This window comes from Cydia pomonella, chromosome 6 (genome assembly GCF_033807575.1).
Source record: "Cydia pomonella isolate Wapato2018A chromosome 6, ilCydPomo1, whole genome shotgun sequence".
In the NCBI taxonomy this organism is placed as follows: domain Eukaryota; kingdom Metazoa; phylum Arthropoda; class Insecta; order Lepidoptera; family Tortricidae; genus Cydia; species Cydia pomonella.
The window spans coordinates 6602902-6619554 of NC_084708.1; the positions used below are offsets into that span (position 1 = coordinate 6602902).

Below are 16653 nucleotides of genomic sequence, written 5' to 3' on the forward strand. Positions count from 1 at the left end.
AACCATACAACGGATCTATGCAAGTGGTTATGCGCAGGCCTTGCCTTATTTGGCTGAGCATGTTATCTAGTCCTCTAAGTACTGTGTAGATTTCTTTAGCCAGCATTTAAAACACTTGACGTACTTTTAAGTAGGCGTAAAGAACTTGGTAATTCTGAGAAGCTATTTGAATTTTAGTCACACAACCTTTAAAATCTTTAATATGAGTAATTTTAGATGTAGTAAATACAGTAGTTAAATTTTTACCATTAAGCGTTGATTGACTTGTGCGTGGCGTAGGGAACATTGCACAATTTAAAGTTAACATTAATTAATATCTCGTGTCAACTGCATTTAAATGTATGGGTGATTTGGTAATAAATTATGAAGCTGCATATCAAATGATTGAGTCATATGTGCGTCATTTTAGCTAGTCCTTTTGACAACAACTTAACTGGTTTTTCTTCTTTTCACATCCAAATGTGAAGTTTTTTTGGATAGAACAAAATAGTTCAAGTAAAATTTTTAGTTAATTAATAACTCCATGCTTATAAATAGGTAAACTCCGAAGCTTCGGTACATTAATCTCCATCTATACATACATTTTATAGTATGTAAATTCAATACGGGCGAATATTTAAATGGTGGTTAGCATATGACCTAAGAAGATAATTGAGATTGGTCAAATTCGCCAAAAAAAATTGTTTGCGTGTGTGTGTGTGTGTGTGTGTGTGTGTTTTCTGAACATGACACGTACATTAAAAATACGTACGTTCGTACGTACGTATTTGCTTAGAAAATACAATGAAAATATTAACCATTCATAATAATTCGGCCCGCAATGTAAAGCAAAACAAGTTACCAGATACGAGCTTTTTACGGTAAATATCTACGCTTGTTGGCAGTTACTATAAAAAGCTCGTATCTAGTAATGTCATGTCATGTTATGTCTCGTAATGTCATGTCATTTATTTTGTCTCGTAATGTTTGCAATACATTGCTGCTCGGTGAATGTTCAAAAAATAATTACAGGGTCTTAAATAAGCTTTAATTGACGTTCATAAGCGCATTGTAATATGCCTACTTACTTTTGAAAAATAAAATCTTTATGTGTAACTTTAAAAACTTCTTTATTAATGACTACACCGATAAATTTTGTAGGTATCTAGTTTAATTTATCGCCCGTAGACCATAATTATACACCGTGTTTTTTTTTGATTTGCGTTAATTTCGAGGGTGCATTCCTGAGCTTAAATTAAGTAACTTTCTCAAAGACACCGATATTCTAATTAACTCCATTTCGGAGATAATCAATCATTAATTTTTATCTTATAAGGCCCTTACGAGCGTGTACACTTGCCTTAGGGCCTGTTTACTTATTGATTAGTGTTTAGTGCGAGTTCATACATTTGCTACTAAACGTAAGTACTATCTCGGACGATCGACGTTCGAAATCACATTGATATGTCACAGTTTTCAATTGTTTGCTTGAGTTAAATGTAATGCCCGTGTTACAACAACGCTATATGCAACATTTAGTTACTTTTTATAAAAATAAAAATAGTAAAAAAAAGAACAAAAAATTTTTTTTTTTTTTAAATTAACTATGCCATTTAGTTTCCTTAAACGTACTTACCGATACCCCGAAGTTAACGCAATTCAATAAAAACACGGTGTATAAATAATAACTACATTAGAATTTCAAACCAATCAAATAGAAAATCAATCACGCTCGCTCGCATTCAGATGCATTTACATGTAAGAAATACATTTTGATATAATTTTTATACGAAATACAACTTAAGTAAACTTCGAATTTGAAATACATATTTTATACTTATTTTTTTTACGTGTACATTTTCAGGTTATCTAGTGTCCTTTTAAATATCATGATTTACCGGATTTTCTATGACGACACGATTAAAATCTAATGTTAGCTCATGAACCTTGCAAAACATTAACTATCGATGATACAGCGTTACAAAACCGATGCGCGTTAATGACATGCTTGCAATGTGCTATTAAGTGATATCTAAAGACAAATTAATACATTCACCTTTGCATGGGAAAATTGATGTTACATGTTACTAAATGTTCTTTGCAATATCAAGAGTCTTTAAAATGCGAAACTGTTTTATTACAATAACAATATACATAATGGACATATACAGAGGGTTACTATAACTAGCTTAAATCTAAATTAGGCCCTTGACGTATTATACCAACGATGCTGGCGGCATTACCTCGTCGTATCGAAATACTCATACGTTGTGCGAGGAAGCCGCCAGCTCTTCGGTCACCAGTTCACCAGTCACGTCAAACAAACGCTTCGCGATTTCTGCAGAAAACTTGTGCGCACTGGGACCCCATGGACCCTAGTGTCTTTGGAGAAGAGCAGACTTCTGGCTGCCGTGAAAATACATTCGATCTAAATACAAAGTCGTCACTTGAATCTTTGGTTTATTTGTTAATGATGAATGACCGGCAACAGAAGAAATATAATAACCTTTAAACAATAAAATGTAATGAAGAATAACAGGCCAAGTCTAGTTTTAGTTATTCGATCTGTTTCCAATATGATACTGATATGATACTGAACTGATCTTTTCTTCGACTAAAAACGTCACTTTCGACACATACAGATCAGTATCACATTGAAAACAGATTTAATTACTAACACTAGAATTGGCCTGTAACGTAAGGTTGAAAATGAAACCGATCGACACCTCCGAAACATGACGCTGACACAATGTTTATGCAACGAAATACTAAAGCATCATTCTCTGTCATGTTCTACCTCAAGTTTTGGTGATGTCGGTCCTTTATACTTTACCTTAAACATTTTGAAACCCATTAATTCACGATAAAGCCGTCACGAATCAGTGAATGTTGAATTTATTGCAAAAAATACCTGAAACAAAAATAACAATAAATTTACAAAAGTTTCTTAATTATTGTAAATAAAATAAGCATTGTGGGAAATGCAAAGCATTTGCTGTCAATTCCATGGCTATTACGTGGGCGGAGACACACCAGAAATATAATATAGTGAGAAATCATTAATGCTACACATTATGCATGCAAACAGATGTTAACCAATCTTCGATGACTAACAATGCCTTCAATAAAACATCCTAGCGTAATCTAACGACTGAGCTGAATCCGCCACCATATTTCTACCAATGTAATAGTCCTTACTTCGCTGTCAATAGGTTTATTTCAGTTGAAATCTGTTTAAGATAAGTTGGTTAGTGATGACCACATTTCTTATGGGAAAAGGCTGATTGCAACTGACTAAATCATAGACAGGGGTCTGTGAGAAGACACTCGCAACGCCGTGAGATAATGAAACAAAGACCACACTTAGCACAATCGCTTGCACATGCCCGGTGCAACGTCTAATTGAAGACTCGCTTTCGGTCCACGTAACCCACTTTTGTGTTAATTAAACTTCTAACTCGGTGACGATTTTATATCATAACTTTTTCCATCCTATTGTTGACTGACATATCTATGATATATCTTACCGATTAAATCGATTTTAAATCTTATTTCATAAAAAATATAGCTCATATTTAGGAGCTACTAAAAATATTATGATGCGTAAGAAATTTCATTGATATACGATCAATACTGTCAAATTACGAAATTAGAAGTCAAACCGGATCTAATAGTCAGTGTGAATTTTCAAATCACATACAAATATATAACAACTATATCATAATTATTAGAATTCAATTCGTAGTAAAACCGTAACTGAGGAACCAGTTTTTTTACATCTTGTTGAAAGCCATCGACAGTTTTAAGGTGATCAAGTTGATCAAGATATTCAGTACGAGTAGAGTGACGCGTGCTACGGTAGCGATTATTCTATTTTATAAGTATGTATACTATGTATATTGGAAATGGAGCACATTCCGATTTACAAAGCATATCAATCGATCACACTAATAGCAATTAATATTTCTCTAATATACGGCCCGATGCGAACTTTAAGATACGTCATATATTTGGTCTATATGCGATATGTCAGTATCAAACTAAAAACGTCACTTTTGACACTGACATATCCGATACATATCGTATCTAGGCCTAATATTTGACGTATCTTAAAGTTCGAATTGGGCTGGGAGTTCACCGCAGAAGTCATCACAACTGCAGATCATTATTGTCAAGGAAGATGTTGCAATTAACGCATTAATGACTATTACCATCATCGGCATTATATAGTCTTAGATCTTAGATGGGCAATTAATGGCGTACCTGGAAAAATAAATTATCATCTCTACTTTAAAATATAATTGTTACACTCGTTAAAAGTATACTAAATCAAATAATATATTACTTGTAACATGTTTTGTATATTCCATGAACGTCAAAAGGTTCAATTCTTCTTCTTCGCGTTGTCCCGGCATTTTGCCACGGCTCATGGGAGCCTGGGTTCCGCTTGACAACTAATCCCAAGATTTGGAGTAGGCACTAGTTTTTACGAAAGCGACTGCCATCTGACCTTCCAACCCAGAGGGTAAACTAGGCCTTGTTGGGATTAGTCCGGTTTCCTCACGATGTTTTCCTTCACCGAAAAGCGACTGGTAAATATCAAATGATATTTCGTACATAAGTTCCGAAAAAATCATTGGTACGAGCCGGGGTTTGAACCTGCGACCTCCGGATTGCAAATCGCACGCTCTTACCGCTAGGCCACCAGCGCTTAAAAGGTTCAACATTACAATTAATTTTCCAAGTATACATATTATAAACTTACTACAACACCAAAGTAATTATCCAATATCCGATCCATATCGTATCTAGACCTAATATTTGACGTATCTTAAAGTTCGAATCAGGCCGTTAGGAAGTTGTCGTGTTGGTGTCATATTTATTTAATTCTAATTACGCCTCACGGATACGTGGAATAATGTTTAATTATCGGGAATTATGGATTGTAAAAAATGGTTTACAGCTTTTTTTAAGTAGGTATGTCACTAATTCATACTAAGTAGGTATAAAAGAGTTTTACTATTAAAATACTGATTTTTTTTAGTTTATGTTTTAAAACATTTAATTTACTTTAATAGCCGTTTCAAATATTTTCAATCTTAGTCCAATGCTGGATGGGCCGGTGCCTTCAATGCTTAAACTGTCAAAAATATGGCGGACAAATATCGCCGTATTTAAAAATTATTTCGTTTAAAATTTAGTTTTTTCTTCACAAGTGTGATGAAAAACATTGCAACTCCGGGGGTACAGCCGCGGCTGTCGTGAATTTAGAGACCTCGTTTCTAATACTCGTATTACACTTACCCCCCTCGTTGCACAATGTACTATAATCTAAAGACAAAGTCGCAACTCCATTCTTCGTTTTATTTGTTGATGGATGATCGACAAATGAAGAAATATAATTGTAAAAGTGGGTGTAGTCATAAAGTTTAGATATTATAAGGGTGTAATACAAATTGTCTTAAGTACCTTTAAATAAAAAATATATATAGAGTGGTAGGTATAATATGATAATCAATTGCTTAAAACTCTTGTTTGTACAGTCAGCATCAAAAGTAGCGGATCAAATAACGTTTCATAAGTATCTACCATTCTGTAACAGCTTAACAAAAAGTGATGTCTTTAATATAGAACAACTAAGACTGTAAAAGATATACTTTTGAGCGCGAATTTTAGAAATTTATCTATATTTCGAAAAGTTATCCGGAATATCAGATACTTTTGGCGCGTTGTTTCATCCGCTACTTTTGATGCTGACTGTACTTCGTTTTCCGGAAGAATATTTATTTTTTCACAACTTTTTTTTTTGCATAATCTGATTTTGACGTAACAATTTAATAGTGCATATTCATGTGTAATATAATACTTTTGGCCATAAAAATGAAACCTTCTTAAACCACCAGGCTATCCAGTCTGATTGGAGAAACGCGCGCAAACACACACATTGTTACACAAACGTAATAAACATATAATTAGTGCGCATGTGTGGGTGACTCTCGTTTCTGCAAAGCGATAGATATCGAGTATGTTTTGATGTGTGATACTGATATGTACGGGATGACAATAGAGTCTTAATGATAAAACCTTATTGACTTACTTGATAATAGTTTCCTCTGAAACTTATGTAGTAGTTTTGGAAATGCTTGACAGGTAACTTAATCTTTTTAAGTTTTTTTTTTTATTAATTAGGGTGTATGGCTTTCAATACACAGCGTTTTAAAATAATGTTCTTACTAGGTTGGACCACTGGCCTATAACCTCGTAAAAACTTATTTGTAAATTATCAAAGCACTTGGTATCACTTTCTTTTCAACTAATCCAAACGTGCAACGGCAACAAAATTAATCAGCTGGCCTGTGAACTTTCTTTCCGATGCTTAAAATGAAATTTTGAAAGCACCAAAGTCCATTACTGATATTAAATACTTTGAGGATTATAATTAAACGAGATAGAGAGATTTATTAGTGGGTGTGTCTAATAAGGATGATGCTTTTAAATCGAGTGAATCGATTGTTATTGATGTTAGCATTGTGGTACGTAAGTTTGGAAGACAATTCACACAGTATGACTAGTAGGCTTAGTAGGATTGGGACCGATTTTTTTTATCGACTTTAACTTCCCCTAATGTAAGCAAATTGTTAGCAAGTTGAAGAGAATAGTAATTGAATCTAATTGGAGATACATTTCAATTATATTAAAGAATTATAAATCGACGCTCTCAGACGGTTTTTAGAATTCACATACACTCGTATTGTACGTTGTACAGTCAAGGTATGAAATATCGACACGAAAAAAGTGCCAAAAATATGTATACACGACCTTATTACCTATGCACCTTACTACCTTACCTTACCTTATTACCTTATTACCTTAGGTAGTGTGTATATATTTTTGGCACTTTGTCCGGGTCTATATTTAATACCTTGACTGTACGTACCGTCTACCTGCTACCGTTAAATTAAAAATAGTAAGAAAAAATATAAAATGTTCATGCTTATAATATATCTATCGCATAATTCGCATATGTTTAGGATTAAACAGTTGATCTGAGAAATAATAAAAACTAAATAACTAAACGCAAATCTCGGTGAAAAAGGCACTGACACTGACAGTGAAAGGTATCCATTAGCTCGTTTATGAGGGTAATGTGCAAAATATTTTATACAATATCTTACCTCCTTTTTTAATAAACTGTATGGATGTTAAAGGCGGCCAAGTTGTTTAATATTATATTATATGTAATACATATAATATAATACTTTTACTTATATACATATTATGTATATAAGTAAAAGTGCTATAATCGTGGTATCGATACATTACCTAATTTTTTTCGTTGCATCACTTGAATACTCGTACTTGTAAAATTATATTGATTTTACATCGATTCGTTTTCAATAACGAATCGAATCCCATACGATTATATTAATTTTTGATTGCGCTTAAGTAATAATTTCATGATAAAACAATGCAATATTTTAGGTTATTCAATAAAAAAATTGAAACAGTTGTATATTTCACTAGTTTATTATATTACAGCATATTTTAGCGAGATGATCACCCAACAGTTTTCAGTGGGTCAAGTGGGTGTAATGTGGATGTGGTCACCGAATAAACAACTACTGCCAAAATTTATAGCAGCGACCTCTGGTGAAGTAAATATACACCTCTCTAAGAACCGCTGCGGATGTATCTAATGCTCTCAACCCATTTGTATTTGCATCGCGGGTTAAGTAAAAACTGAACTAATTGAACTCCTCGGCGCCAAAGTAATTTCCCCCTCGAAATGTCAGCACATCATCACAAATCGGCAAAACGGTGCGTTATGAGATATGATATAATTAGAATTCGAGTGATTGCGCAACCGACGAGAAATGCGAAAGTTACCGCCATTTCTCCGATACACACGAAATGCGCGCGCGACGATTTCTCGCTGACTTTGCATAAAGGTTGCGGCAAATCAGTCGTGTTTGACCGAATGTGAGTATCACTTTTGTACTTAGTTATTTTAGAAGGCCTACGTCACGTTAAAAACCTTACAAATAATGTTCAAATTGTTTTTATGTAAGTAACTAAATTATTTGATAAATCAAGGCCTACGTATTCGCAAATAAATTGTGCATATATTTTATATATTATATAGTCACACATTTTAAATAAATTGAAATTTCTTAGTATTATACAAAAGTACCAAATGCTTATTAAATATCTAACTTACCTACTTCAGAGTTAATGGTTTTGGAGGCTTGCGTTAGAACTAGTACCTTAGCAATATTTTTCAAATATTTGTTAGGGTGCGACCAGACATGCGGGACTCGTCGAGTGCCAAGCCGATTATAATATGTATATCTAAGAAAAAAAATACATATGAAATAATTGGCTCGGCACTCGGCGTTCCCGCATGTCTGGCTGCACCTTTATGTAATTAAATTATTTAATTATTAGTCAAGGTCCAATGTCTAATTCGAGGAAACTATTTTATACGAGTAATTCACTTAAACACAAATATTTAAACGAAGTTTTTTAATTTTAGTATTTTTACAAAAGTACCTAATGTCTGTCAAACCATTATTTCAGATTTAAATGGTTTCTAGCGTCATACAGTATAAAGACTCGGCACTCGAGACGATGTGAACATCTAAGAAAGCAAATAAGTACACATAACACTCGCTAATGAGCAATGATTCTTTGTGAGAACCGACAAGATTGTTTGATCGCAAAATTATTTTCGTATAGTAGAGGACAAAAGTATTTTAATTAATTATATTTTTCCTTATGATGTCACTGCCAATATTGACACGTAACCGGATACAATAAATATTAGGTGGATGGATGCTCAATTTAAAGAAATACTATGTGAGCAGGAATATTAAGAATTGTTTATTCTGTGGTTGTGGCGTCAGTCAGCATAGAGTTCGATAGGTACGCACAATTCTTTAAATAATGTATAAGTCATAAAAAAAAATTACCTATAGTATCATCAATAAGTAGTAGGTAACTACAAAATGCTTTATGGCGTGAAGACTGTGAAGCAAACCTATATTAGACCCAGTTATAGGTATCAAGAGGAATTTAGAATGATTCTCGAATTAAAATTGTTAATTCAAATGACAACCGATCTGGCCTATGAAGCCGATGGTCCCGGGTTCGAATGGTAAGGGCATTTATTTGTGAGATGAACTCAGATATTTTTTCCTGAGTCATGCGTGTCGTCATAGTAGAAGCTTTGCTTAGTTTGGAGCTAGGTCGATCTGTAAGATGTAAAAATATAATTATTATATTTATATCTTTTTTTAAAAGTGATATCTGTTTAAATTTACAAGCATAGCATCAATTAAAAGTTGCGCAATTGATAAACTAATGAGCCCAATGGTACACCTGTCAACGAACAATGCAAAGAAAGTACGCGTGACCGTGAAAGCGCGCGCGGATTCGCCAACAATAAAAACAATAAAAAAGTTCCGTGACTCGGTTTGCGTCGAACGATGTAAGTGAGGTGATGTAACGGTCAAATTATATCTTTGTGCATAACAATGTGTTTAGCGCGCCTGGTTGGCTGCGTTTGCGTTTTGGTGCGGTGAAAATAACGCAAATGAAGCAATTTTGGAGCATGATACTGGAAACTGTATTGTTGATACCTATCAGAACCTCGTAATACTTTAGTTCCGATTTTAAAATATGATGGATTCGTAAAACAAACACATCATTAGGGTAGGTCAAGAATAGCAGTTCATCATGAAAAATAGATATAAATGTAAAAAGCGGAACCTTTATTTAATATAAATGTACACTAGATATTAATATCGTTCTTCCAAATAAGATATATGATTTTTTAATTGTCGTTCGCATAGATAGAAAAAAAACAGGATATAGCTAAAGCCTATATTGTATATCTCGCAGCGTAACTTAATAACTACAATGTTAAAGATGATTTAACTAAAAATACAAGGATAATGAATTCATGCAAATTAGTAAGTATTATAAACCGATTTTTTTTTTCACTCTAAAAAGGAGTCTTTAAAACAACTGAATACCTATTTTATGCTCATCATGGTTTCCTACTCCAAAATAAAAGCCAATATTTTGAAACAATGACTCTAGTCCCCACAAATATTATCGTTGCCACACTCGATCACCTTGCGAATAAGTAAATTAGCTAACACTGAAGTAGTTGAGCAAACTCTGACCTCTTACATAACCGCTCAAGTTAAAGACGATGACCCGCGAATTAAATGTTTTCAGACAAACAAATGAATGTGGTTGTTACTCGTGTGTATTCACTGCATTCTTGTTACTTGATTTTAATTTCATTTGTGTAGCAACCTTTGCTTTTCAGTTTTTCTTTAGCTTTTAAACGCGCGGGTAAAAAAGTGCAAACTTATTGTAAGATTATATACATTCTAGGAGCCGGGATAGAGTTGATAGAAAACGCCAACCGAAACTTAAATTTAATAATGTATGGAAATAGTCACGTGACTGTTCGTATACAGATGCTACGAAAAGAAAAAATGGTATCGTGATGACAGCATTTTTAGGGTTCCGTACCCAAAGGGTCAAAGGGGACCCTATTACTGAGACTCCGCTGTCCGTCCGTCCGTCCGTACGTCTGTCACCAGGCTGTATCTTATGAATCGTAATAGTTAGACAGTTGAAATTTCTGCAGATTATGTATTTCTGTTGCCGCTATATAACAACAAATACTAAAAACAGAATAAAATAAATATTTAAGGGTCCGTACAAAAAAGTGATTTTTAGATAATGGTACGGAACCCTTCGTGCTCGAGTCCGACTCGCACTTGGCCGATTTTTCTTTTCGTTTGACATTTCTCGATATATGATTGTCATCTTAGCTAGGCCCCCTGGTTGTTGGTAGTAATATTATCAATAGTTTTTTTTTGATCGATTTTAGCAATCACTTTCATGACAGTGCACTAATGCAAGATTTCCGAGGAGTGGAAATGTTTTTTGGCACCGCTTATTTTTATAATATGAATATGTTTATAACAATAGGATTACCAATCAGTGTCGTTTTATTATTAGACAAATATTGAAAATCAAGGCTTAACACTACACCCACATAAACGTTTTATGACACAATCCTAGTTGCGAAAGACGAAATCAAAATCATCGATTACGTTCGTATTGTGTAAGCAATTAGGTTTTTCGGGAATTATGCATTAAATCGTTATGAAATAAGCTCTTCGTTTTATTTCCAATAATGAGTAAGCAACTCAAGTATTTTTTTTAAATGTTTTTAGCTTATAATATTGTTATGAAAAGATACCTGCGTCAAGAAGTCATACATATGAAGGCAATGTAATTTTTTTTAGACACAATAACATAATAAGAAAGTAGCCCATTAACTCTCCTTAATCTTGAATTTCTCCGTTAGCAGAAACGCTCGGCAGATTGTGGAAGTATATATTCGACGAATTCGTATGTACTGGTATGATCATAGCTTAAGTAGCATCATGCAATCACGGCACTTGCGATAATCACTGCGAATTACAAAACACGATAATTTAACATAAGATATCGCAAAATTTTACCCAAACAGACCGAGCTAACTCTGCACTGCACAGACTTTTCAATGATAAAGTGTGGGAGTGTCAACATAAATGTCGAATTTCTATGAAAATAATATATAACGTTTATTTGTCTGAGTCGCTGCAGATTAAGCTTGGTTCGACTATGTATAGCAAGAACGTAGACTGTAAAAATACATATTTAGATTATTTTACATCCGGTATCAGGTATGTTAATGAATAAAAATAAGATTGTATTACATTGTATTAACGTGACTGTTATGACCGTGACTACAATTTGCACATACAAATTTAAGGATGTTGTAAATCCCTAGTTAGTAAATAAATATATTCTGCTACTAAATATAATGTAAATGTGGTGTGATAATTTGCCATTTACATGTTTGCTCGTCAAATTATACTAATCTGATCACAACGTGACAAAATCAATCGTGCTTTATGACTACCTTGACCCAATGATCACTTCAATTTCATTGGTTTTTTAAACTGAAATAGATATTATACACGTAAGAAAAAATGACCAAGCTCCAGTAAAGGAAGTGCAAGTATGTAATGTTCTTGCAACTCCTTTACTGGAACTTGCGACTTCGCGAATCCTTTACTGAATTCCGGTATAGCGAGAGATATGGTGCTGCTATCTATCCAACTATGCTTTAATGGTTTTGTTAAGTTAATTGATTTGCTAAGAAAAGAAAACGTTTCAATCAAACGGCAAAAAGGCAAATCCGTAAAAGAATTTGTTTTTGTTATGTGGCATGGTTTTAAAAGGCGGGGTTTTATGAAAAATAAAAACTATGGGTAATTGGATATAAATATACGCGTATAAGTTTATAGTTTGTGTGTAGTAGATAATGTCTATATTTATTCTTTAAATTTAACTTTAATAAACAGTTCCAAAGATAATCAAGCTAATAATAAAAAGGAACTCATATATAGCGTTTTCGGCATTCATTTTAGTGTAATATGGGTCATATATAATTCCACCGGTACACAACTAACCCAAGGACCTCGTTAAAGCGAAGTTTACTCGGTAAATTAGTAGTTTAGCACTGAGCTCTATTTTAGAGGCACATTAGGCACTGAATATTCCGCACATTCCTAAGTTTCATAAGAGACCTAGACGCTTTGTTCCTAGGCGCCGGCGTGTGGAATACCTAATCAGCCGGCCCAACTGCGACCAACCTTGGCCGAGATGCGGCTCAATAGTACTGAGACAGTTTTGTAAGATGCTTTGAGCTTCTCATGGGAATATTTTCTATGGAAACATGATCTGTAGACATCGTGTAGATACAACTTTTATGAACGTTCTAAATTAAATATATCTGTGTTTAATATTTTATCTATTTATCAGTCATGCATGATTGCATGTAGAAAAATACAGACGGAGTTGTTACAGTTGTGGTTCAAGCTAATTTGGTAGTCAATACTAACGGTATAAAATGTCCAATGTAAAGTAAACCCTAAGTGGCTCAGCAACTTAAGTCCGTGACTGTACAAGATCCGTACATTATGCGGTATTATTGGTTGTCAAAAGTAATAAACAATAAGGTAAGGTGCGGTAGGACGAACGTAGTTTACTTTGCTCGAAGCAAGACAAACAGTATGAGAATTCCATGCAAATGTTTGTATTGCCCCGGTGATAGTCTTATCCCACCTTACCTTGTATATTTCAATTTCTACAAAAAATATTTGGAACATGATTATTCTTAGACCTTACGAGTATACATCTTAAACAGTCAAATTTTCCATTATTACCTACTGATTATCTTTAATTTATTATTTAGAAATAAAGTACCTACACTATTTTTCAAAGCTTTATACTGCACATGTTTCATCTTAACCAATATCGTTAAAGCAATGAGAGATATAGGTATATGTTTACTCAACACATTGTATAGTGCAGTAAAATCTTAAACGTAATGTATGTTAAGCTCATAACAAGAAATTTCCTGCCGTTGGTAAAGAGTGGAAAGTGGCTGTCGAGTCACCAGTTGGCATTGATATACTGAAATTACATGGATTTAAGAATTATTAATATTTTTGAATGGATATGATCAGCATAATAACATTCCTAAAAGTATAAAATTACGTTTCATAAATGCAAATCATTATGTATTATTTAAAGCCAATGGATTATTATAAAAATATAGACTTAAAATACCTATACAACTAAAGGTATGTTAAGAATTAAAATAGTTAAATAGTACAAATAGTTGAGAATTTAAATAAACAAAAAACTAACGACAAATAACCTACCTGTCACTTTTTTCGCGACTGGCCAAAAAAGAGTGCAATGTTGTTTTATGTTAATAAACAATCGGTGTCTATTCGATATAATAAATTGTGTTTTTGCTTACATGATTTGAATGGCAAAAGTCATTTCAGTATTTTTTTACTAAGTAAAGTTTATTTTGAACACCCGCCATTCTTATCATCCAAGACAGAAAAATATATAAATACTACTAAGAGCCTTAAATTTAGATTTATAACTATATAAATGTAATGCTGTTAGTTAAAGCTAAAACGTATTTAGATTCAGCTGATTGTGTAATTTCATATAGCGTAAAAACGGATAATTTCGACATACGTTCTCAGCACAAAATATGTATAAACTAAGAAGTAGTTTAAATAATACAGAAAATCCCTATTCACTACACTCACGAATCACATTATCTCGAAGTTTATCATGACTTTACAACTATCCTTACTGAATGGTTGCTTGCTTGCTTTGCATAACAGTACCGTGACAATCGTTGCATAGTGTGAAGTAACTCCTTTTGTCGTTTTTCGACAAATTCTATGTCTGTGAAACGTGGCTATTTTACGTATTGCGTGGTAGATATTACTCTTTCTATTGTGGTGCGAAAAATGCGATGAAATATTTATGCTCTTGTATATTTGGTTTGTAATGCGTCACCTTGTCAAATTGGAAAATATGTTTTATTACGGCTCAAAGTCTTTGAACTTTATGGTTTTATTGTTGTTTATATGCTACTTTAATTGTAGCTTATGCACGAGACTATAAACAGAATATTAAAATTCTGAGCGCTAATAGTTTAATTGTTGTTAACATAGATAAAACGTTAACTGGAAAAGATCCCTTACATGCATATTTTCAATTCAATTATTTATTTTACGCTGTGTTTTATACAATAAAGTGTTTTACTACTACTACTGTCATATAGTAGATCATTTAATAAAAAATAAAACGAAGACCATTGGAATTTGAGTCTAATATTCCAGTTATCCTTGTCAGAATCTAGCAAACTATTAAAAATTACACATTCCTAATTTCAGCAACTAACTGGCACATAACACGACGTATCGCAAGAAGGAAAAGGCATGATTAATTTTCACCGGCGCGTCGCGGCGCACGCGACGACGTACGTGGTAAAAACAAAAGAGTGGGATTGCGAAAAAACATCGACGGCCAGTTGCGACGTACGAATTTTAAATTAAGGATACCGTTTGTAAATGAGGTATATTGTTGACCAAGAATATTTACTTAAATTATGTAAACTATACAGTTTAGTTTTGGGTGTACCAAAGCCGATTACCCGAACTATTGAATCAAGTGTCGAAATTGCGAGTAAATTAAACTGGGTTCTGTTACAGCTTACTTTTTTTATGTGAGTTGTATTCTTTTAAGCAAATGTAATAAACTGGATGAGTTTATTATCAGTTTAGCCTAATTAAAATAATATTACACGTGTCTGAGCAAAAACCTACGTTTTTCCCAGAACATTCAATGAGGCTCGCACTATTGGGAAGATCTTGTTAGTATTGTTCTTAGCAATGAAAGTGAGCGATCATGCTCAATTAATGATTATCTTTCAACTGTGGATTTACTCTTTCTTTGATTTATAATAACAAAGTATTTTTTAATTGGTAATTGATTTCTTGGTGCTTTATTGTAAAATATATGATGAATGCGAAAACTGCATTAATTTCAGTTCCTGTGAATAAACTTACATCATCAGAAGAAAGTTAAGAATATTGATCAGAAGTAATATGTCATATTTATTGGCGTAGTAGAGTAGTTGTTGAAATAAATTAAAATTAGAATTTGTATGTATTTTTATGAAGTGTTTGGTGGAGTGCAAGTTACGGTTTCCTTCTAACATTTGCTATACTTTTACTAGTCTATAATGTATTATTTTTTTAAAGACTTGTGCCGTGTGAACTAAACTTTTTACTTGTATTTAAAAAATATTCTTATTATTTATTTCCTGTGAATAAAAATACTATAAGTCTCGTTACAAGTACCTATAATTAATATAACATACGCAAAAAAACTCATGAAATCACATCACATTTTCTCACTAGAAAATCCAATTTTCCCGAACGCACGCTTTCCACGTTACAACCACGTCGATAATATCGAAGCACATTTACCTGAAGCGACAGCGAGTACAAACACAACAGCTGGGAGCATCATTTTGTTCACTAAACTTTACTTTATTCAATTTTCACTACACTTCACGACCGACGCATGGTATGGCGCGCGGGCTCGGCGCGCGAGTGACAGTCCGCGGCTCGCGCGCCGGTGGGGCGGAAGCGAAATGTCAGGGATTTAGGGGGGAATTGGACTGATACGGTTTGATTGCGAGCTATTGTTTTTAGGTACTTTGGAAATTGGACCTTAAATATTGAGACTTAGTTATGAATAAAATTCACGCGCGAAACTACTTAAGTACCTTTATTTATGTTTAAATTAATATAAGTGTAAGGATTTAAGAGAAGGGGGGGGGGGGATTTTGACTGATACAGTTAGACTATTCGAGCTATTGTTTCTCGTTACTATGAAATAGCTATGAACAATGAATGTATAAAGATACATATGCATTTTTTTTTCAGTTTGGCTTCATTATAAGGATTTAAGGGGGGGGGGAGGATTTTACCGACACAATTTTATTGTGCGTTCATTGTTTTTATGAGCAGGTATTTGGGAATTTGGACCTTAAATATTAAAACTTAGGTTTGAACAATATGCACTTGTAAAAGTAGGTACTTATTATCTTTATTTTGCAAATTTGTTTTGAGTGTAGTTGTTTTGTCATTGGGCGAAATATTGTTTCTAAGGGTATTTTTTTGGAATTAAACCTTTAATACTTAAACTTAGCTTACC

At 33.4% G+C, this 16653-nt stretch overlaps 1 protein-coding gene and 1 long non-coding RNA gene across 6 annotated transcripts in view; both read right to left on the reverse strand.

Moving 5' to 3' along the window:
- The window catches only part of LOC133518813 (uncharacterized), a 113811-nt gene extending 107637 nt beyond the window's left edge, over positions 1-6174 (reverse strand). Inside the window, exon 1 of the long non-coding RNA XR_009799536.1 lies at positions 2813-6174. This is a non-coding gene — a long non-coding RNA (uncharacterized LOC133518813). The remainder of the gene's footprint in view (positions 1-2812) is intronic.
- LOC133518806 (mucin-2) overlaps positions 1-16074 on the reverse strand; it is a 167387-nt gene extending 151313 nt beyond the window's left edge. For 3 of the 5 annotated variants that reach the window (XM_061852513.1, XM_061852514.1, XM_061852512.1), the window contains exon 1: positions 15921-16074. In XM_061852513.1, coding sequence (XP_061708497.1) covers positions 15921-15963 — 43 coding nt within the window. In that variant the 5' untranslated portion in view covers positions 15964-16074. The remainder of the gene's footprint in view (positions 1-15920) is intronic. The other 2 variants (XM_061852516.1, XM_061852515.1) reach the window with 1 other exon arrangement.
- Positions 16075-16653: the final 579 nt, after the last annotated feature.